Source organism: Monomorium pharaonis, chromosome 10 (genome assembly GCF_013373865.1).
Source record: "Monomorium pharaonis isolate MP-MQ-018 chromosome 10, ASM1337386v2, whole genome shotgun sequence".
NCBI classification, from domain to species: domain Eukaryota; kingdom Metazoa; phylum Arthropoda; class Insecta; order Hymenoptera; family Formicidae; genus Monomorium; species Monomorium pharaonis.
Window position 1 is genome coordinate 3117289 of NC_050476.1, and position 23819 is coordinate 3141107.

The 23819-nt window shown below is 36.5% G+C and overlaps 1 protein-coding gene across 2 annotated transcripts in view; it reads left to right on the plus strand.

Moving 5' to 3' along the window:
- Positions 1-23819, plus strand: part of LOC105838959 (neural cell adhesion molecule 2) — a 232877-nt gene that overhangs the window by 163230 nt on the left and 45828 nt on the right. For both annotated transcript variants that reach the window (XM_028193824.2, XM_028193822.2), the window contains exons 4-5: positions 7771-7881; positions 9827-10030. In XM_028193824.2, coding sequence (XP_028049625.1) covers positions 7771-7881; positions 9827-10030 — 315 coding nt within the window. The remainder of the gene's footprint in view (positions 1-7770; positions 7882-9826; positions 10031-23819) is intronic.

Genomic DNA, 23819 nt, shown 5'->3' on the forward strand with positions numbered 1-23819 from the left:
TCGTATATTACCGCAGATCGACCATTCGATGCCGATACTGGAGTCTCACACAAATGTACGGAAGTTCGTCGCGTAATTCACACAAATGTACGGAAGTCCCCCGCGTATACACTCGAAATTGAGAAACGTGCGACATTGAAGTTCGCACAGGTCTGATCCCGTTGTTCATTTTCAAAATTACAGGACGAAATAAATTGTTTTCCCCTCGGCGAAGTTGCTTATCAAGTAGAAGGAATGATATTCACATAAAATACATTCGGTTAATGTTTACAGAATTACGGATCTCCGTTGAAAAGCCGGTTAAAACGAAATAAAAGTATATTCGTTGAAAATTGTATTTATTTATCTCGACATCGGACAAATAGTTTTTAACTGGGCTTTTAGCTTTCGCATCATATTTGAACAAAATTCTCGACGTTCAACAAGTTAGTTTTATTTCTGACTGAAGTTTAATACGCATCCGGTTTCGTTACATTTTTACAACTTGCCGGGCATCATCCCCTATAAACAAACAGTGGCGTAAATACGAGCGGAGATGCCGTGCTACGTGGCAATGATATCGAGAAACACGTGCTCTTGCGAGGGCGATGTAGGAAAAGCGACACGGCGCGACGGACCTAATCGACGACGGCAGCAGTTTCCGAAGCAATTATTATAATAGGATCTTCAAATTCGTCGCCACGCGTAGCGGACTGTGGTGATGGACATTCTCGAGCGTCGTATTGCGTCGTGGCAATTCGCCTGAGTCAGCTCCGGGTCATTGGGATCTCTCTCTCTCTCTCTCTCTCTCTTGCTTTCAACTGCGACAGATCGACAAGGAAAATCAGACAAGGCAGAGCCAGTCGGCCTCCGCTCGTTATCGAGAGAATGCATCGCAACGTGAAGTAACAGACGAGTAGTGCAGCTTAGGCCGCGTGCACGTCGGCAAACGAGAAGCGATAGAACGTGAGCTGTAAGATAAATTACTCGAATAAAATTCGGAAGCGAATACTCGCAAGGAATTTAGATTCGATGTGTTATTTGTTCTTGAAATTTTGTATTTTTGGATATTAACAATAATATTAATGTAATAATATAATGTAATATATTCAAAGTAAAATTTGGAGAAACTTGCAAGGTGTTGAGCTAAAAAGATGTGAGAAAATATTCAAAATTAAAAATAAAAAAATTATCCGTAAATTTTTATTTAAATTATCAATTTTAGCTTGACTTAAAACAGCGAAACAACAATTTTTATAAAATCTTAAAATTAATTGCTGTAAATAAGAAATACTACAATATAAAACAAACAAAACTTTGGTATAAAACAGTATAGAATAAAAAAGAAAGTAACGTAAACACGTAATTGCTCTCTAATTTCTCGTAATTTCTCGAGAATTTCTCTCTTTATTTTCAGACAATATAAAAAAATTGTACGGTCAGTGATTGCTTACTTGCTGTAATTTTCACAAGATATCTTTATTCTTTTCGTTGTATTTGTGTCGCGCCGTTTCCTCTGAACGAGCGCAGGAAATTGCGTTGCTGTAAGTGGAAAAGTAAACCCTTTCGTCTATAGTATTAACGAGTAAGTTAAATTTGTTTTGCAGTTAAATTGTTTCGCATTAGCACGCAGTCTTGGTAGCATGTAGATCTAAATTACTGTCCGCTAAAACTAATCCGATATAACGTAATGACGCGAACGAACTCCTTTCCTTTAATTGTCACACTTCTAGCGCTTCACGATTTGCCGGCTATAAGGTTTCATTCGTGGTTGCTGTGGTATATTCTTATATTGCGAGTGAGCTTATATTCGCTACCCTAGAACTTACCTAGCATTACCCTAGCGCTACCCCAGCGCTATTCTAGACCTTGTAATAAAAAAATATCTAATATATTCTGTAACACTTTACCACACATACACAAACACACACATATTAAATCTTTACCTACTTTAATAATAATTTATAACAGGGGGAATTTTTTTATGAAAATATATTTAGTTTGTAAATCAATAATATATTTCTTGTCTGTTCTATTTCTTATACGGGGTGTTTCAGAAATAGGTGGTAAAATTTTAAAAGCATATTCATTATAAGGATAAATGAGTTACGTAAACATGAAAAAAAAACTTCCTTTTTAAGTTATAAACGCTTTTTATTTACAACAGACTAAAAATGTTTCATTAAAAAAAATTGTTAGAAATGAAATTTCCTTCTGCAATTAACATCCTTCGCATCGACGTTTCATGAATAATCGAAAAGTTTAAAGATTTTTGAAGTATATTGTTACACGAAACGCTAATACGATTTTGGAATACTATCACAGTAGAAACAGAAATATTATAAACGAGTGCTTTAAGATGTCTTCATAAATAAAAAGTCAAGAGATTTAAATCAGGAAAACGTGTACAAACGATTCTCATTTGCTACTTCATCGATCAATATAATTACACTGTTTACAGATCACCGAACAGAGATGATTCTTAGACTTTTTGTCGCGAAAAATAAATTTGCAGGTAAAATTTCTCACGCAAATAAAATCATGTTATATTTTTGAGAAAATTGGATTTAAAAGTGCCGAAAATGATGAATTTTTGAGTCCTTTTAAGCTAAAATAGCTCAAAGATGTGATAAAGTAATTTCATTTACGGATTTATTTTCTACGACAAAAGATTTACAAGAATCATCTGGTTGTTTGTGATCTAAAATTGTGATCTAAAAGTCAATCTTTATCAAATTGTGTTATTAAGAAATTTTTTTATTAACAAAGAGGGTTTATAGTTTGGAAAAGAAAAGTTTCTATTTATACGACTGTTTTCATCTCTAGTATATATTCTTAATAGAAATATATTCTTAAAGTTTGACACCTATTTTCGAAACACTTTGTATTGACGATAGGTACTTTCATTATTTTCCAAGCGATACAATTATGTGTGATGTCTTTCTCACATATATATCACAAAAGCAGTCTGCTACGCTTATTCTCAGCTACGATTTCCGGGGCTAACAGCAATCGCGACGCTCTGTTTCTTTTTCAAGTGATAATCAGTACGTTTTCCGCGACGCTCTTGCGAATAGTGCGTTATACCGAGCGACGAATGGGTCTCTCCGCTTCTCGCTCTCTATCTAATCCCGCGGGATTAACGAACGTGTTTTGATTCGGCACGTGCGGGAAAAGAGGGAAAAGAACGAGTATGGACGCGTATAGGATATAGACGACGGATGACAAAAGTGAAGCGTTCGCCAAAGCGGAACACGCTCGCGGAACGAATCGGATCACCCTATTCATCGGCTCAGCATTGACGAAAATCGAAACGGCCGCCCCTTTTAGAATTTATATGTATATACACACACACACACTCCACCTTCCGACCCGCGCGCGCGCGCGCGCGCGCGTGTGTGTGTGTGTGCGTGTGTGTGCGCACCCGTATCCCAATTTTTTTCGCGCGACGTCGGCAGGCGCTTTATTTTTTCGCAGCCACCGTCGCTTCATGAATAAAAAAGGTACTTTTGTCCACGAATACCCCTGTGTGTTTCTTGCTGAAATATTTTTCAATCATGGGTGCAATTTTACGCGTTTCCGGTGAACGCAGCTTATATAAATAGCAGTCTAATCGGTCTGTTGTCACGCATCGAAAATTAAAAAATCGCCATGACTGTGCTTCATTGCGCCCGCGTTGCATACCATGCATACCGATGGGACACAGCGACCAAAGTAAATGCGATGACAAAAGCGAAATTGCGATCGTAATTTGAGAATAAAAACGGTTCGTTAAGTTGATCTCGATAGAAATATGTAATCAAAGTTCGCGCGCGATGAAGCTGAAAATATATTCATGGCGTATGCAGATTATTCGTAAGGACCAAAGTATTACGCTATCATTTTCGATCGTGTCACGTCCCTTTTTTTTTTTATCATCCTCCTAATTACAATCAGAGAATCGAGCTTCTCGCCGGTGATAATCGAGCGATTAAGGTCGTACCAATGCGACGCGACGATAGTATATCTGAAATTCCCTCCACTCGAGGAGACCGGTAGAAAAACTATTATGCCGCAGTTGCGGCGAATGTCCAACGGATTACGGTGTGCGATTTCGATTTAAACTCTCTATACCGCGGTATTTTATTTCGCCGGAACACCAGTTTATCAGAGCGAAACTTCGCGCGCGCGACGGCAACGGTAAAGTTCGAGTCCGAAATCAAATCCCAGCACGCTGTTATGGGCGCGCTCGGTTGCCACCGATACGGCTTCATTTGCGCGGCAGCGGCAGCGGCAGCAGCAGCGGCAGCTAGCTAGCACGCGAACCGCAGTAAAATTTTTTTTTATGGTCATGGCGGGAGCAAAAGGCGGAAGTAACTTTTTGGCGGCTCAAATTAACCAGCGTAACTGCGGGCACGACAATTACCACCCGATGGCTCGGCCGTCCGTTAATACCCCTTCTTCCTCGCCGCCGCCGCCATCCGCCCAGCGCGGCATTAATCACGAAAAACAGTTTCGGACTTCCCGTGCCTGTTCCCGGCCGCGCCGCGCTCTCGATGCTGATGATGTCCCCGAAATCAAGAGCCTTTATAAACAATAAATCTGAACCAATCCTCGCGCTAGTGCGAATAGTACCGCGAGTATCGCGAATGAAATGTACGTGCTGGTAAATCGTGCATGCGAGCGGGCGAATTTTGTCGGACGGAAATGTAAACCAAACTGTAAATTACAAAAGAACGATTCTCAATGTACCGAAAAGACCCTTATAATAAAGAGCAATGACAGTGTTACGAATAATATAAAAACGTACAAGCGTATAACAACGCAGAAAGAGTAATTATTTAGAATAAAATTAATTTGAAATGTTAAAAGGTACAAGGAAGCGAGTTTGAAAATCGAAAAAAAAAACGGAGAAAGCAATCTATTTAATTATCTCACTTCATTATACGATTTAATTAAAATAGTTACTAGCAAAGTGGAATTTTCTACAAAAACTTGCGTATGTTAGAAACATCAGAGAAGCTGAGATGCCTGCAAAAGTTTAATTTTACTGTTGCATTGATGTGCCTTTTATCATGCGTCAAAGAAGCAGAGTTTGCGCTAAAATCCAAAACCGTACTATTATATACCACTTTGTTATAATAACTGCGTCACGTGTTGATACTTTACGGAAAATTTCACGGTGTAATCGGCTCTGAGCTTTGCGTTAACTGTATACAGCCGTAGTCGACCACAAAGTGCTCGAAGCACGTTTCAGCCTCAAATAAGTCGATCGACTTAAGGCACATAATGTAGATGCGGCGCGTATTTTGCGAAACAGGTAGTTTCGTTAAATATAGAATGAAGTAAGGTTACTGTACTTTATCACGAAGATGATAAAGCTTAATGCGAAATCAATTTCTTTTCGCTGCATTTTCCCAGAGTTGTATATAGATATTTCCCGAGGTCCGCTCTGTATCGTCATAACCGTAAATATCTGGTGACGTTCATAATTCTAAGAAAGTTATGTCGCGCCTTAGTAATTGAAAAAGGGAGAGAGGGGAATATTAATGGCGCAACATTGCGCGCGTTAATCGTCCCGGGTCCGCCGTCGCGCTAAGAATTCGAGGATCTATTTTTTACGTTAATCACGATCGCCGCTAACGAGAGGAACAAATTCAATCATCGTCAGTTGCCGAAACGGGACTCACTGGAGGAAAACGTATATACCCACTGGGTACAAAACGGCGGGGAGGGGGGATGTATGAAAAATGATCTCGCGCGGAGCGGAATGATCTCGCGCAGCTGCTGCGAGAACCGCATGCGCGCGAGCTTTAGCTTTTAGCCAAACGCCAGCGGATAATTAGAGGAAAGAAAGTGGCCGACGTGAAGTCGGACGTGAAAGCGCGCGCCCTCGGATAATAAATTGAGTTTTACCAGAGGGATCGGTTTCATTAAAGCACGATAATTCTCGTCAGTATAGAGCAGCAGCCGCGGCAGTTTCCGCGGAAATAAATAACGGGCGTAGTGCAGGTGCGCCACTGTCAGACCCGTCGCGGATTAATGGCGCCGCGCCGCGCTATTGCGCCGCTAGACTACTGCCTGCATCGGGCGACGCGGCGGCGTTCTTACGGAGGGACTATGCGCCTTTAAAAAGAGGTCGCGAACACCGGGGAACGCGGCATCGACGCGAGTACATCATGTACCTTCTTACGGCGACGGAGAGGCAATCGAGATACGTAACGTATTACACGGGCGGACTATGATACTGCAAATACTACAAAGGCTAATACCGATAAATGATGCTTCCCCGCATACCATTTGTCAGGATTACGGAGACGCGGACCCGAGGAGAGACGGAGGAAGGAGGTCCCGTTCTCCTCGAGAGAAACGTACGGAGTGAGTGAGAGGAAAGGAGGGAAGGAAGGGAGAAATGGAGTATTCGCAAACAATTGAGTTTTAAAATATATTAAAACTACTTTTTTCACACGTGTCTGTGAGAGCAAATCATTTTATTAGAATATATGAAGATAAATGTCCCGGCTAATCGAATACATAATTTTCTTAACATTAATTTTTGTAATATTTAAAGTAACTTATAAGTATTTTAAAATATTTGAAGATTACGATTAAAATTTTATATTATAAAAAGAAAACACATTCGAGATTAGATAAAATGGAAAGAACTCTATAACGAAATTGACAATACGTACATTGCGAAAAGGCCTGTGCTCGTCTCAAAAATTGTAAGAAATGACATGTATTTTACTTTCCCCGAGCTTACAGCAAAAACAGGCCTTTTTTCGTAACACCCTTCTTTAAAGTTAGAATTACAGAGAATAGTATTAAGGGAAAGATCTGGTCCAACGAATTCCCTTTTCTTGGTGGTAGTAATAATACATTTGATGTAAGCTGAAAGAAAACGACTGTATTTCACCAAGTTGCTTTTGATTTCAAAAGCTCCCGACTGTCGCGCTTGATGCGCCATGAAAGAAGATTGCAATAAGAATAAAACGTCGTTTCCACTCCAAGTGCAGCACCAAAATAATTCTTTATGCGGTAAGAGAAGGCCGCCAGGAAGAAAAATAAGCTAGGACGAGGTGGCGTTCTCTTGAATGCGGTCTTCCGGCGTGATTTTTGCGATTGTAATTTTCCAATTACATCACCCGGGAATTCCCGTCCGCCGAGGTGACTCTCTCCTTTTACAAAACGTCCCGGGCGTCGCAATCTGATTTCCCCGCGAACTTCGCCGAAAGGGGCTCCCCCTCGAATAAACTAATTTACGTAAGAGAATTAAAAAATGTCGTACGCGTGCTCGAGGGGAAATGATAAAAGCGCGCCGGTTTCCCGGTGACCCCATTCTTATTATTTTAAGTTCCGCTCGCCAGTAAACTTCACGTCCGCCCGATATCTGATATCGCGACAATTCCCAGCTTCTGGACCCGCAGGGGAAAGAGCGAGAGAAAGAGAGAGAGAGAGAGAGCGAGCAAAAGTGCTCCGCGCGAGCGCGGACGCATCAACCGGTATGTACACCCGTCAGGAATACATCGCGGCACTCTCGCGGCGCCCCGATATCGATTTCGGATTTCAATTTAATGCCGTCGCGATATCTCAGGCACGATCTTCCAATACCAATTTCGTGTTATCGGACTTTTCGTGACGTGCCGCCGAAGCTCCTCCGCACATCGCGCGCGCGACGCGACGCAGCGGTCCCGGCCGGGACGGGGCTCCCCGCCGCGCCGAATCCGCGGCCGGAGGAAACCTCTTCCCCTCGCGCGCATCATGAATATTCCTCGGCGTTAACTACATCGAACATTTCTGTTCGTTTTCCAGTGCCGCCGCGCAAGATTACGATCCTCGACGAGAACGAGAACGGACGCAGCAAGATGGTCGGGCCGTATGTGGAGGGCGACAATCTGCGGCTCTTCTGCGACGTTCGTGGCGGTGAGTATCGTAAATTGAAACGTGCTTGACGACATGTAATGATAAAATCCTTCTTACTTTCGAAAAAAAGACTATGAATTTTGGGGGGCACTGCAATGCGGGTTTTGTAGTAGTGTTTTGCAGTCTATTGACAAGGAGAGTAAGATGGAAGGACATTCTAGCTGAAATTTTTGTCACGTTTAGTAATCAGTGCAAACTTATTTAGATATTAATAGAGGATTTTGATAACGTAAATTAATGTTTTAATTATTATCATTGCTTTTGACTTAATCGTTCTAGCGTTGTATTACGCATACTCGTTAATTGACTCATAAGGAAAATATATTACGTTTGTAATATATACATATATTAATTACATGCATTAACGTTCATCTGTTTATTCTATAAATGATAGCCAATAATTACATCATGAATAATGTTATGTAAATAAATATTCGCACGCTACAAAATGTCGATGCATATTTACAGTTGAACTTTATATATATATATATATATATGCATATATATAGTGTTTGTATAAGGTATAGTTACAATGATACTCAACAGTTCATATTATTGTAATGATGTTTTGCACAACGTTATTATAAAATTTTTATGCATTTTGTTTCTATAAATGACTTTGCTTTTATGGATTTGTAAGTTATTTGGCAATCGCGAGATTAAATTTACCGTTAGTTAATCTATTTTCCCGAAATATATTTATTTTTATTTTTGTCTTTTATAAAGTGTTAAAGCTGTTAATATTTGAAAACGCAAAAAAAATTTACATATGTGTACACTAATCGGCTTACATTAGAATATCTTGTAATCTTTGTAATATTGATCACTGAGTTTTAACTCATTGTATTTAGTATCGATTATGCATTATACAATTTATGTTTGCATTAAGTAATTATTCAGACATACTGCATAATGCTGATAGATGTAATAAATAATTCCAATGTTCGTATCTATGACCGAATAGTATCGAAACTGATAGTTTAATGACACTATTTGTGCTCATTCGTAATGAAAGACCGACTTCATTTGCACGGTGTTAACTCTCTTTACTAATTATAGATTATAATTATTGCGCTTAATTATCCATCGTGCTTTTGAATGATGTCTCGAGTGGTACTCGATACTTGCACACCTTCATTAAATTTATCGTGTCACGGTAGTTGCGATTCCGCCGAATGAGCAAAAGCATCGAATCTCCGTTAAACATCTTCACACGCATTTGCTCTGTGGAGATTTTCGCAAAGCATTGCAATTTGTTGAAGGGGAACATTTGCCTATATCATGTCTCACATAAAGGCTTATAATTTAGAAATTATGAAAAATATTTTTAAGTTCTTTACATTATAATTAAGTATTTACAATATTTTTCCTATTCTTTTCCGTAATTTTTTGTATTATTATAATTTTTTTAAGTGAAAAATTTTGATAAGCCTGCACGTGGTGCAATTTAGAAGAAATTCCGTTTCCTAAATCGCATCACAGCCAAAATCGCAGTGGGTCTCTACCGAACTGAGAGAACAATATTTGCTACTTGTATAATTATTATTCTACTATAATGTTGGCAGTAATATTTTTTATATAATTATATCAAGAAATTTTATTATGAATTATAATAATTTTAAATATTAATACAGTAAAATCAGTTACATAGATGTAAGAATAAAATTAACATTTCTTAATAAATGCAGTTACAATTATAATAAATATAACTATTCTTTTAATACTCGTTTACTATTTATAGTAGTAAATAATTACTATAATTTCCATACTTAAAACAACTATATAGTTGACATTGTATATCATTTTCTTATGAAAACTGTACAAGGACGGGATTAAATTTTAAGTGAGATCGATTTCGATAATCTTTCCCTACATCAAAAGGGAATCTTTTTTGTGAGGCTGACGCACGATGAACTGTTGAAACGAAATCGATCTGTTTCCATAGGTAAACCGGCGCCGATGGTGTCCTGGTATCGCAACAACAAATTCGTCACCAATCAGACCACGACGCCCAGCAGCGGCGTGACGCGCAGCGAGATCGTCATAGAGAATCTGAACCGAGACGACGTCCACTCGGTGCTGACCTGCAACGCCACGAATAACAATAGGTCGATTCCGCTGTCGTCGTCGGTCAACGTGGACATGAATTGTAAGTATTCAGTGCGACGTCAACAAAAATTTGAACTTCCTTTTCCTCACTCGATGAATACGCGGGATCCACTCGCCGCCGTTTTATAGACGGTTTTAATTTGCGCGATAATATGATAATCGCATGCCCGCAATTATCTGCGAGCCGCAATGATGACGATCGTATCGTTTTCATTATGGCAGCATTTGCGGGGACTGCGCTTTAAAATATTCATGAGAATACCCGGCGAAATTCGCGTCGTAATGAGGATTCGGCAGGTTTCCAAACGCCTTCCATTGGATTCGATCGTCTCACACGACAATGACATAGATACGCGAACTTGGATAGATCAACTCTCGATCCTTTAATAGGATAGAAGCTGAGGGTGTGTTTGAAGGACATGTAATCCTCGGACGTTCGATGCGATATTGCATTTGCCTTCGCTCACCGCTAAAGAGGATTCGTCGAGCGCGCGCATCAAACTGTATTATACACCATCGCGCTATTGACAAACCGTCCAGAACCACCGTGAGATGTTTATCGGATAATAGAAAACCCGATGGCCATTTTTCTAGACCCGAATTGACGACGAGTAGAAGCTCTCCGGAAGGAAAGAGCGACGAAACGGGAGGGCGGGGGCGGAGGGGAAGACTCGTCGACATAGAGACGAGAGGTATTCGGTTGCTCGACCGGAGTTCGTCGGCCTGCATTGAGAGAATGTGGGTCCATCCGAGCTTTAGTCATAAAATAGCGGCCTCTCGTTCCCGCGTGCGATTGTCTGCCCTTTAAAATATTATACTTGATGGAAGGATCTATATTCGCCAACCTTGATTTCTCATTATCTCTGACACGGTTCACCGGAAGTCGATACTATTATTATGACTGAACGGTAATTAATGAAAACTCAGATAATGATGGTAAAATGATGCTGCATATTTGAATAAGATTTGTTACGTTTTATCCCGGCTTCTCCCGTCTCAAACATTTTCAGATCATAGAATTGATGCCAATTCGGGAACGCCCTTGTATACTTAGTAGACAAAAGTCAATAGGACGCGACGCAGAAAATAAATAGCGATGTGCTTTTCGGGCCACGGGACAGGCCATAATAACGTTTACAACATAGATACCCAAGGCATACATAGCTATGTCAAACATCTAGATCAATACCGTCGGTGTATTGATATAGATGTTTGACATCCATACCGAATGTCAAATATCCACGCTAATACAAGACAATCCCAATACATGGATGTAGAATAACCAGTGTGGTTTCCGAGTGTGTTTGCAAGTTCCGGGAAGAAGGTTTATACACGATTGCGATTAACACGAGAGTTAACACGCACTTCCTCCCGCGTGTCGTGTGACATTACACGAGAAAAAAAAAAAGGTCTAAATTATATGCCGATTAACGATTTAGCTCGCAAAACCTCTTATCTGGCGGTTATCTAGCGAAGGCACGTTCGGCAAGCCGATAAATATCGACTTCTCCCTTCTCACTGCCGAACCTCGTAACTCGTACGGTTAGAACGTCGGCACGTAGTAGAGACCCGGGGACGCGACGCATCGCCGATGGAGATGAGATGATCGCGCGGCGTTCCCGCCGCACCACGGAATCAGGATGGACGGCACAATTTACGGGCGATACGGTCCACGGAACGTATACTCCGGGGTGTTCCCCAGGGGGTGCCTTTGCATTCTTTACGAGATCGGGCCCGTCGCCCATAGCAGCGATGCGTAAATGGCGCGTCGAAGGGAAAAGGGGAAAGGGAAGAGGGAGAGGACGTTGGGGACGAGGGTGCGAATTCGCCATTAAATGGTGAATAACGTCCGGGCGAGCGTGGTGCGTCTTCCCGCGGCGAGGAATTCGATTATCTCGGACGTGATTTAAAATTTTCCCGATAGCACGTGGCGATAGGAAAAGAAAGGGGTGGTCGATGTCGCCGTTGCCACCGCCACCGCCGCCAATCCTCGACCCCGCAAATTCCGACTTATTTTTCCTTTTTTTTTCTTTTTTTTTACGACCAGAGATAAAGGCGAACGTCATGTACGATCTACTTTCGCTTCGACTCTTTGAAAGCCTGCCGCTCATGGAGAAAGTTGATTATCGCGAGATATTCCGTTCGATTGCGTTTGCACACAGTGACGAGGAATACAAATGTTTTTGGATACGGAGAATCGTGAAATACGCAACAAAATAACTCTTATTTCTCAAAAATATGCAACGTTGTGTAAACACTTATTCCATTCGAGCTGGTTACATGTTCAAAAAATGGAAAAGTTGTTTGAACATTACTAAAATTGCACTGTTTTTGAGTTATAACATGTTTGCTAGTAAACAGAATGCTATCTAAATAATATTGCGTTATGCAATTACATTGTTTCTGCATGTGCATTAAATGTAATTACATCCAATGTTATTTTTATTAATTGTTTTTATTTTTTAAAAATTATGTTCTAGTTGCGCTTTCAAAACTGATCAATAAATTAATTTAATTGATTGTCTTTATGTTTAATAATATTGGAAATGAGATAATGAATTTTATTCCATTTTCATATAACAATTATTAAATGTATAATAATTTTTATTACACGCATTTTTATGTGATAATTTAGATATATAGTATCACATTTTAATTACTACAGGCAAATATCTTGGAAAAAAGGAAGATACGGAAAATTGTTTTAAAAAATTGAAAATTGAAAATTGTTTTTGTTTCTAATATTTTAATTAAATTATCCTATCTAAAAAAGGAGATGTTAAATCGAATCGAATTTATTGTTGCCGCTTTTCCGAGATGCTGATTGGCTGTCTCGCTATAAAGTTGTTAAGTGCGTTGTGACTGTCTTCACTTCGTGTCATTTCCAGCTGTCAAACTACTTCGTGTCATTTTCAGCTGTCAAACTGTCAATTTGATAACTGATTGAAATAATTACAAGAAATCAGGGAAAAAGAAAAAAAGAGCCAAATAAAAAATATACGAGAGGAAGAGAAAGAGAGAGAGAGAGAAAGAGAGAAAGGGGGGGGGGAGAAGTAAGAATCCTTTCTAAAAAAGGGCATGGCATCAATACTCGCATCTCTCGAAGTATTGTTGTCGCTTTTCCGCGATGCCGATTAAACGTGTGTCAATAGTTTTTAAAAAAGTTATGGTGTTGTAATTAATAAAAACATTTTTTTAAAAATTATTTTGCCCGGAAAACTTGAATTTTGAAAGCTGGACGTGAAGTGCTAATTGAATATCGACAGATTTATTTATTTTAACGCAGTTTTCATATAGTTCCGGACGCGTCCAATAATTTTCTAAAGAGTTCCAGTGATATAATTAATTAAAACATTTTTTAAACAATTATTTTGTCCGAAAAACTTGACTTTTGAGGGCTAAAGGTGAGATGCTGTTCAAATATCGACAGTTCTATTTATTTTAACGGAATTCTTATATAGTTCCGGACGCGTACAATAAATTTCTAAAGAGTTCCGGTAATATAATTAATTAAAACATTTTTTAAACAATTATTTTGCCCGAAAAACTTGAATTTTTGGGCTAGACGTGAAATGCAAATCGAATATTGACAATTATGTCTATTTCAACGCAGTTTTCATATAGTTCTGTACGCGTATAATGGTTTTTTAAAGAGTTACGGCGTTATAATTAATTAAAACATTTTTTAAACAATTCTTTTGCCCGAAAAACTTGAATTTCTAAGGCTACACGTCAAGTGCTATTTGAATATCGACAGATCTATTTATTTTAACGTAATTCTCATATAGTTCGGGACGCGTACAATATGTTTCTATAAAGTTCCGGTGATATAATTAATTAGAACATTTTTTAAACAATTATTTTGCTTGAAAAACTTGAATTTCTAAGGCTACACGACAAGTGCTAATCGAATATCGACAGATCTTATTATTTTAACGTAATTCTCATATAGTTCGGGACGCGTACAATATGTTTCTGTAAAGTTCCGGTGATATAATTAATTAGAACATTTTTTAAACAATTATTTTGCTTGAAAAACTTGAATTTCTAAGGCTACACGACAAGTGCTAATCGAATATCGACAGATCTAATTATTTTAACGTAATTCTCATATAGTTCGGGACGCGTACAATATGTTTCTGTAAAGTTCCGGTGATATAATTAATTAGAACATTTTTTAAACAATTATTTTGCTTGAAAAACTTGAATTTTTATGGCTACACGACAAGTGCTAATCGAATATCGACAGATCTAATTATTTTAACGTAATTGTCATATAGTTCGGGACGCGTATAATATGTTTCTGTAAAGTTTAGGTGATATAATTAATTAAAACATTTTTTAAACAATTATTTTGCCCGAAAAACTTGAATTTCTAAGGCTACACGTCGAGTGCTATTTGAATATCGACAGATCTATTTATTTGAACGTAATTCTCATATAGTTCAGGACGCGTACAATATGTTTCTGTAAAGTTCCGGTGATATAATTAATTAGAACATTTTTTAAACAATTATTATGCTTGAAAAACTTGAATTTTTGAGGCTACACGACAAGTGCTAATCGAATATCGACAGATCTATTTATTTTAACGTAATTCTCATATAGTTCGGGACGCTTACAATATGTTTCTATAAAGTTCAGGTGATATAATTAATTAAAACATTTTTTAAACAATTATTTTGCCCAAAAAACTTGAATTTTTGAGGCTACACGACAAGTGCTAATCGAATATCGACAGATCTATGTATTTTAACGTAATTCTCATATAGTTCGGGACGCGTACAATATGTTTCTATAAAGTTCAGGTGATATAATTAATTAAAACATTTTTTAAACAATTATTTTGCTTGAAAAACTTGAATTTCTAAGGCTACATGACAAGTGCTAATCGAATATCGACAGATCTAATTATTTTAACGTAATTCTCATATAGTTCGGGACGCGTACAATATGTTTGTATAAAATTCAGGTAATATAATTAATTAGAACATTTTTTAAACAATTATTTTGCCCGAAAAACTTGAATTTCTAAGGCTACACGTCAAGTGCTATTTGAATATCGACAGATCTATTTATTTTAACGTAATTCTCATATAGTTCGGGACGCGTACAATATGTTTCTATAAAGTTCCGGTGATATAATTAATTAGAACATTTTTTAAACAATTATTTTGCTTGAAAAACTTGAATTTCTAAGGCTACACGACAAGTGCTAATCGAATATCGACAGATCTTATTATTTTAACGTAATTCTTATATAGTTCGGAACGCTTACAATATGTTTCTATAAAGTTCAGGTGATATAATTAATTAAAACATTTTTTAAACAATTATTTTGCCCGAAAAACTTGAATTTCTAAGGCTACACGTCAAGTGCTATTTGAATATCGACAGATCTAATTATTTTAACGTAATTCTCATATAGTTTGGGACGCGTACAATATGTTTGTATAAAATTCAGGTGATATAATTAATTAGAACATTTTTTAAACAATTATTTTGCCTGAAAAACTTGAACTTCTAAGGCTACACGTCAAGTGCTATTTGAATATCGACAGATCTATTTATTTTAACGTAATTGTCATATAGTTCGGGACGCGTACAATATGTTTCTGTAAAGTTCCGGTGATATAATTAATTAGAACATTTTTTAAACAATTATTATGCTTGAAAAACTTGAATTTTTGAGGCTACACGACAAGTGCTAATCGAATATCGACAGATCTATTTATTTTAACGTAATTCTCATATAGTTCGGGACGCTTACAATATGTTTCTATAAAGTTCAGGTGATATAATTAATTAAAACATTTTTTAAACAATTATTTTGCCCAAAAAACTTGAATTTTTGAGGCTACACGACAAGTGCTAATCGAATATCGACAGATCTATGTATTTTAACGTAATTCTCATATAGTTCGGGACGCGTACAATATGTTTCTATAAAGTTCAGGTGATATAATTAATTAAAACATTTTTTAAACAATTATTTTGCTTGAAAAACTTGAATTTCTAAGGCTACACGACAAGTGCTAATCGAATATCGACAGATCTAATTATTTTAACGTAATTCTCATATAGTTCGGGACGCGTACAATATGTTTGTATAAAATTCAGGTGATATAATTAATTAGAACATTTTTTAAACAATTATTTTGCCCGAAAAACTTGAATTTCTAAGGCTACACGTCAAGTGCTATTTGAATATCGACAGATCTATTTATTTTAACGTAATTCTCATATAGTTCGGGACGCGTACAATATGTTTCTATAAAGTTCCGGTGATATAATTAATTAGAACATTTTTTAAACAATTATTTTGCTTGAAAAACTTGAATTTCTAAGGCTACACGACAAGTGCTAATCGAATATCGACAGATCTTATTATTTTAACGTAATTCTCATATAGTTCGGAACGCTTACAATATGTTTCTATAAAGTTCAGGTGATATAATTAATTAAAACATTTTTTAAACAATTATTATGCTTGAAAAACTTGAATTTCTAAGGCTACACGACAAGTGCTAATCGAATATCGACAGATCTAATTATTTTAACGTAATTCTCATATAGCTCGGGACGCGTACAATATGTTTCTGTAAAGTTCCGGTGATATAATTAATTAGAACATTTTTTAAACAATTATTATGCTTGAAAAACTTGAATTTTTGAGGCTACACGACAAGTGCTAATCGAATATCGACAGATCTATTTATTTTAACGTAATTCTCATATAGTTCGGGACGCTTACAATATGTTTCTATAAAGTTCAGGTGATATAATTAATTAAAACATTTTTTAAACAATTATTTTGCCCAAAAAACTTGAATTTTTGAGGCTACACGACAAGTGCTAATCGAATATCGACAGATCTATGTATTTTAACGTAATTCTCATATAGTTCGGGACGCGTACAATATGTTTCTATAAAGTTCAGGTGATATAATTAATTAAAACATTTTTTAAACAATTATTTTGCTTGAAAAACTTGAATTTCTAAGGCTACACGACAAGTGCTAATCGAATATCGACAGATCTATTTATTTTAACGTAATTCTCATATAGTTCGGGACGCTTACAATATGTTTCTTTAAAGTTCAGGTGATATAATTAATTAAAACATTTTTTAAACAATTATTTTGCCCAAAAAACTTGAATTTTTGAGGCTACACGACAAGTGTTAATCGAATATCGACAGATCTATGTATTTTAACGTAATTCTCATATAGTTCGGGACGCGTACAATATGTTTCTATAAAGTTCAGGTGATATAATTAATTAAAACATTTTTTAAACAATTATTTTGCTTGAAAAACTTGAATTTCTAAGGCTACACGACAAGTGCTAATGGAATATCGACAGATCTAATTATTTTAACGTAATTCTCATATAGTTCGGGACGCGTACAATATGTTTCTATAAAGTTCAGGTGATATAATTAATTAGAACATTTTTTAATAATTATTTTGCCCGAAAAACTTGAATTTCTAAGGCTACACGACAAGTGCTAATCGAATATCGACAGATCTATTTATTTGAACGTAATTCTCATATAGTTCGGGACGCGTACAATATGTTTTTATAAAGTTCAGGTGAAATAATTAATTAGAACATTTTTTAAACAATTATTTTGCTTGAAAAACTTGAATTTCTAAGGCTACACGACAAGTGCTAATGGAATATCGACAGATCTAATTATTTTAACGTAATTCTCATATAGTTCGGGACGCGTACAATATGTTTCTATAAAGTTCAGGTGATATAATTAATTAGAACATTTTTTAATAATTATTTTGCCCGAAAAACTTGAATTTCTAAGGCTACACGACAAGTGCTAATCGAATATCGACAGATCTATTTATTTGAACGTAATTCTCATATAGTTCGGGACGCGTACAATATGTTTTTATAAAGTTCAGGTGAAATAATTAATTAGAACATTTTTTAAACAATTATTTTGCCCGAAAAACTTGTATTTTAGGGCTAGGCCTGAAATTCTAATCGAATATCGACAGATCTATGTATTTTAACGTAATTCTCATATAGTTCTGGACGCCTACAAGAGTTTTTTAAAAAGTTACGGTGTTATAATTAATTAAAACATTTTTTAAACAATTATTTTGCCCGAAAAACTTGACTTTTGAGGGCTAAACGTGAGATGCTGTTCAAATATCGACAGTTCTATTTATTTTAACGCAATTCTCATATAATTCCGGACGCGTACAATAAGTTTTTAAAGAGTTCCGGTAATATAATTAATTAAAACATTTTTTAAACAATTATTTCACCCGAAAAACTTGAATTTTGAGAGCTAGACGTGAAATGCTAATCGAATATCAACAGTTCTATTTATTTAAACGCATTTTTCATATAGTTTTGGACGCGTACAATAGTTTTTTAAAAAGATACGGTGTTTTAATTAATTAAAACATTGTTTAAACAGTTATTTTTCCCGGAAAACTTGATTTTTGAGGACTAGACGTGAAATGCTAATCGAATATCGACAGTTTTATTTATTTTAACGCAGTTCTCATATAGTTTCAGACGCGTTCAATAATTTTCTAAAGAGTTTTGGTAATATAATTAATTAAAACATTTTTTAAACAATTATTTTGCCCGAAAAACTTGAATTTTGAGGGCTAGACGTGAAATGCAAATCGAATATCAACAGTTTTATTTATTTTAACGCAGTTTTCATATAGTTCTGGACGCGTACAATAGTTTTTGGAAAGTTACGGTGTTATAATTAATAAAAACATTTTTTAAACAATTATTTTGCCCGGAAAACTTGAATTTTTAAAGCTAGACCTGAAATGCTAATCAAATATCGACTGATCTATTTATTTTAACGTAATTCTCACATAGTTCCGGGCGCGTACAATAATTTGCTATAGAATTCAGGTGATATAATTAATTAAAACATTTTTTAAACAATTATATTTTCCGGAAAACTTGAATTTTGAGGGTTGACGGGAAATGCTAATCGAATATCGAGAATTCTATTTATTTTAACACAGTTTTCCTATAGTTCCGGACGCGTACAATAATTTTCTAAAGAGTTCGCCAGAAAGTGAAAGTTTTGAAAATTGATTGAAAATTAACAGGTAACATTACATATAATATATTATAATTTTTAATTTATTTAAAGGGGATTAAGTATGGAGATAAAGTATGTAAGAGTGATATTAAGAAACATGAAAATATAATATAATCACTAATTTGTGTTTAGTGAGTGAGAGAGGGGTGGAGGGAGGAGAGTGGGAGAGCGTGAGAGATAAAGAAGAGGATTAAATAAGAAAGTAAAGTGTAAGAGTAATATTGAACAATATGAAAATAATATAATTAATATCATTAATATTATAATTAATAATTTAGAGAGTGGGAGAAAGAGCGTGAGATAGAGAAGGGCATTAAATATGATAAAGTGTGTGAGAGTAATATTACAGAAGAAAAAAAAGTGCAATGTTCAATATAAAAATGCTAAGTGGCGCGCGCGAAGCGCGCGCAATGTTGTGGTCTAGTTTTAGTAAAAAATTATATTAAACACTCGATTATATTATGCATTTTATAAATAATGAGCCACAATTATTAAGAACTTGAAATCAAAATATACATTAAATTTTTTTTAATAATTTATAACAAATTAATGTATATACATACACACGCGCGCGCGCGCGTGTGTACGTTATTACATAAAAATGCGTAAATATAATACAACTATAATGTAACGTACGATCAATCCATACGCCGCATTTTTGAAAATTTGAGAACACCAATAAATCTTGTTAAATTGCTTTATAAGTCTACTCCCTTTATACAAGTATAAAGATTGAAAAATTGTAAGGAGAAAAAATCGAAAAGCACAAAAATAAATTGAGCAGTATATGATAAAAGAAATATAGTAACGGATTTCGAGGAAAAATATAGGGTGCTGCGACGGAAAGTATTGTAGCCGTAAACGCGTCGTAGGTAAATGCATCGTTTACGGGAAAATAAAGCCCGCATTAAATACACTTTAATTGCAAAGTCGGCGAAAAAGCAGGCGCGCCGAGCCTTCGTGAATTTCTTATAGACGGCGTAAAGTAAGCGTTAGAAGAACCCGAGAGAACCTTCATTAAAGAATACACAGGGAGAAGTTCAGCCGCGATTTGAAAGTGTTCAGAAAATTAAAGGACGCATATGCATGAGAAGGTTTCTATGTAGTTGTGTACATTCGTACATGATTGATACCGAGGACGTTGACCGACTCCTCGACGCGACTCACGTCTGATCTTGCTTTGTTTGACCCAATTTCTCTTGACGACGCTACAAACAGACAGTCAGATTTTCATTCATTCTTTCTGAGACGAGCGTCAGAGTAAGACGTTCATTCAGATTACAATACACACGTATTGTAAAGGTTTTCGTTACGTGCCACGTATCTCGTGCAAATTGGTTGCACATTCAAAGTAGAGACTTACCACGGCCAAGTACACTGCATAATCAGTTTCTGCAGACCCTACGGGTTGCTGAAAGATAGAGTTCGAGTTCAATTCCTGCAGTCACCACGACGAGCAGAAAGAGTGAGAGAGAGGGACATTCGACCCTAAATTCTACGGCCTATCGAGAGAGTGAGAGAGAGGGACATTCGACTCTAAATTCTACGGCCTGCTGAGAGAGAGAGACCAGGAGATCGAGCTCCAGGTACACGGAACCTCTGTAGAGAGTTTTCAATTGAGTTCTTGAGAAAGTTTTCATCCTGTTTCGGATTAGCACGACGGCGAACCGACAGGACAGAACTCAATTCAGAGGTTCCCATTCAGCTGTACTATTCAGCAATTATTCAGAGACATTTTCATACCGTCGTACTTTCGAACGTAATCTATTTAGATGCGTTCACATGTTGGCGTCACTATCAGACGTCATTCAATCAACTGTTTAGAGACATTTTTTGATAAATGTTAAACATGTATGAATCAAAAGTTTCAGTGTAACCTTCTTCTGCATATGCGTTAATTACTTGAAATATTGTAAATTCATTTGAAATACTATTGATGTAAAAATCTAGAATCACTGTAATGTTCCGTAATTCTCATTACGCTTATCATTCTCAACTAATTTTATGATTCATTTGTAAATATTACGATTATAATATGATTGCATAAAGCTTATGGTATGGAATGCATGATTATTAATTTGAATAACCGTTTGACGTTATTGTATGAATAATTTTATAATTTATTAACCCTAGTAATTTCTGATTGTTGTGTATTCTTATATGTATTCTATTCTATATGTGTGTAATTCCATATGTGTTATTTACTATATTTGTTGTGAACGTCCGTCATTAACCGAATTGTCATAAAGTAATCAGAATATTCATAGATTATTCAGACTTGTCATAGATTAAATTTTATATTCTGCCAAAATTATTTTAAAGTTATTAAATTTTTCTGCCACCTTTATTTGACTCTGTAATCATTTTCAACCGGCGTGCTTGTTTATTAAACATTTTTTGGTCCTTCGAGCCGGATATATATAAAAAAAAAAAAAAAAGAGAAGAGAACGGAGAATTATTGAAGATGAGGCTCAGCCACGTGCAAGCTCACATTGAGCAACAGTTTATTTTATCTAAATTCATAACGAAGGCATATGATAGTTTTGTTGGTGACGGATTGTCAGATGTTACTACGAATAGAGTAAAGTCTCGCTTGTCGACCTTGAAAGATGACTGGGAGCGTTTCTGCTTGGAACACAAGGCAATATTAGTAGCAATGCACGAATTAAATGACGATGATCGTCTTGTTATTCAAAGTCACGTATATTTTACTACAAATCTTTATTCTCAAACTCATGAATATTACGTTAATGTAGTTGACAAAATAAATTCTTTACTCGAGTCTGAGCAGGAAGGCGTTCCTAGTACACCGTCTACTCAGGTCGCATCATTCTCCTCTCCTGAAATTCCGGCATTCTTTCATCATGCGCGTCTCCCACGACTTGATCTCCCAAAATTTAACGGAACTCCGTCGGATTGGCTTTCATTTAAAGATTTATTTCAATCGCTTGTTATTTCAAATCCGACATTGTCATCCGTAGAAAAGCTTCAGTATTTGATAATCAGTCTCACTGGCTCCGCCGCCTCAATATTAAAAAATACAACGTTATCAGCTGAAAATTTTCAGAGATCATGGGATGCACTAAATTCATTTTATGAAAATAAACGTCTTCTCGTTCACGCAGCAATGAATTCATTGTTTTCAATCAAGCGCATGACGAAAGAATCTGCCGTGGAACTAAAGAAATTATATACACAAGTTATGCAAATTTACCGAAATTTCGAAAGTTTAGAACGCCCTGTCTCGACATGGGATGATTTTCTTATTTTTGTCGTGGTGCAACGTCTCGATTCCGAATCTGTTAAGGCTTGGGAGAAACAATTAGGATCATCCAAGGAGCCGCCTACTTGGCAACAATTTAGTGAATTTCTCATTTCTCAATTGTTAACTCTTCAAGCATTTGAAAATTCTCGATCTGGTTTACTCCCACTACAGCCAAATTCAAAAGCAGTCAAATCTCATTATCAAGGAAAGTCAACCGAAAATAAAGTAAATAGTTCATTCATCTGCCCTATCTGCTCATCAAATCATTATGTATCTAAATGTTTACAGTACACTTCGAAATCTGTTCCGCAAAAAGTCGCGCTTATCAACAAGCACAAATTATGCTTCAATTGCTTAGGAACGCATCGAGTCTCGGCCTGTCAAATAACAAAGCGCTGTCAGAAATGCGGACGGCGTCATCATACATCAATTCATAAAGAATATAATAAGTTTAATTCATCTAAACACGACACTACTAAAAAATCCGTCGAATCATCGGATAGTTCGACACCTTCAATTTCCTCTGAAGCTCAGACTCTTCATTCCAGTTGACTAAATAATAACATTCCGTGTGTTCTTCTTGCTACGGCGAGGGTGCTGGTTATATCACCTACCAAAGAAACCTTCGAAATCCGAGCCTTACTTGATCAAGGATCGGAAATCTCTTTGATTTCAGAACGTATCGTTCAGCAACTTCGACTTCCTCGAAATCACTCATCAATTTCTTTGGTAGGAATCGGTGCACAACATTCCAATAAAACTAAGGGTGTCACAACTATTAAATTAAGAGATCGTTTTAATAAGTTTGATTTTTCAATTCAAGCACACATTTTACGTAAACTTACTACATCAATTCCTTCTACTCAAATTAACAAACCAATATGGCCGCACCTAAAAGGACTGCAATTGGCAGATCCGAATTTTCTTTCCCCTCGGTCCATCGATTTAATTTTAGGCGCCGATATATATGGACATATTATTGAAAATAAAGTTATCAAGGGACCCCCACATTCACCCACTGCTCAATTCACAAAACTTGGATGGATTGTGTCCGGTCCAACAGACACTAACGTTTCTAGTAATACCTCGCACAGCTACCATGTATCTGTCGATGATGAACTTTACAGATTATTACATCGTTTTTGGGAAATAGATGAGATTCCTTCCGTAAACACTTCATCTTTATCTTCCGCTGATCAAGAGTGCGAAAATCATTTCGTATCTACACACAGTCGAGACGCTCATGGTCGATACATCGTTAAACTACCGTTCAAACGGTCTCCTGATCAGTTAGGCAACTCACGAAATAAGGCCGTTCGATTAAGTACAAACTTATCCAACAAGTTTTCAACTAATTCTGTTTACGCCCAGTTATATTCAAAATTCATGTCCGAATATGAAAGCTTAGAACACATGCAAATAGTCCCTGAATCTCAACCTGAACCTCAACCTGTGTATTACCTT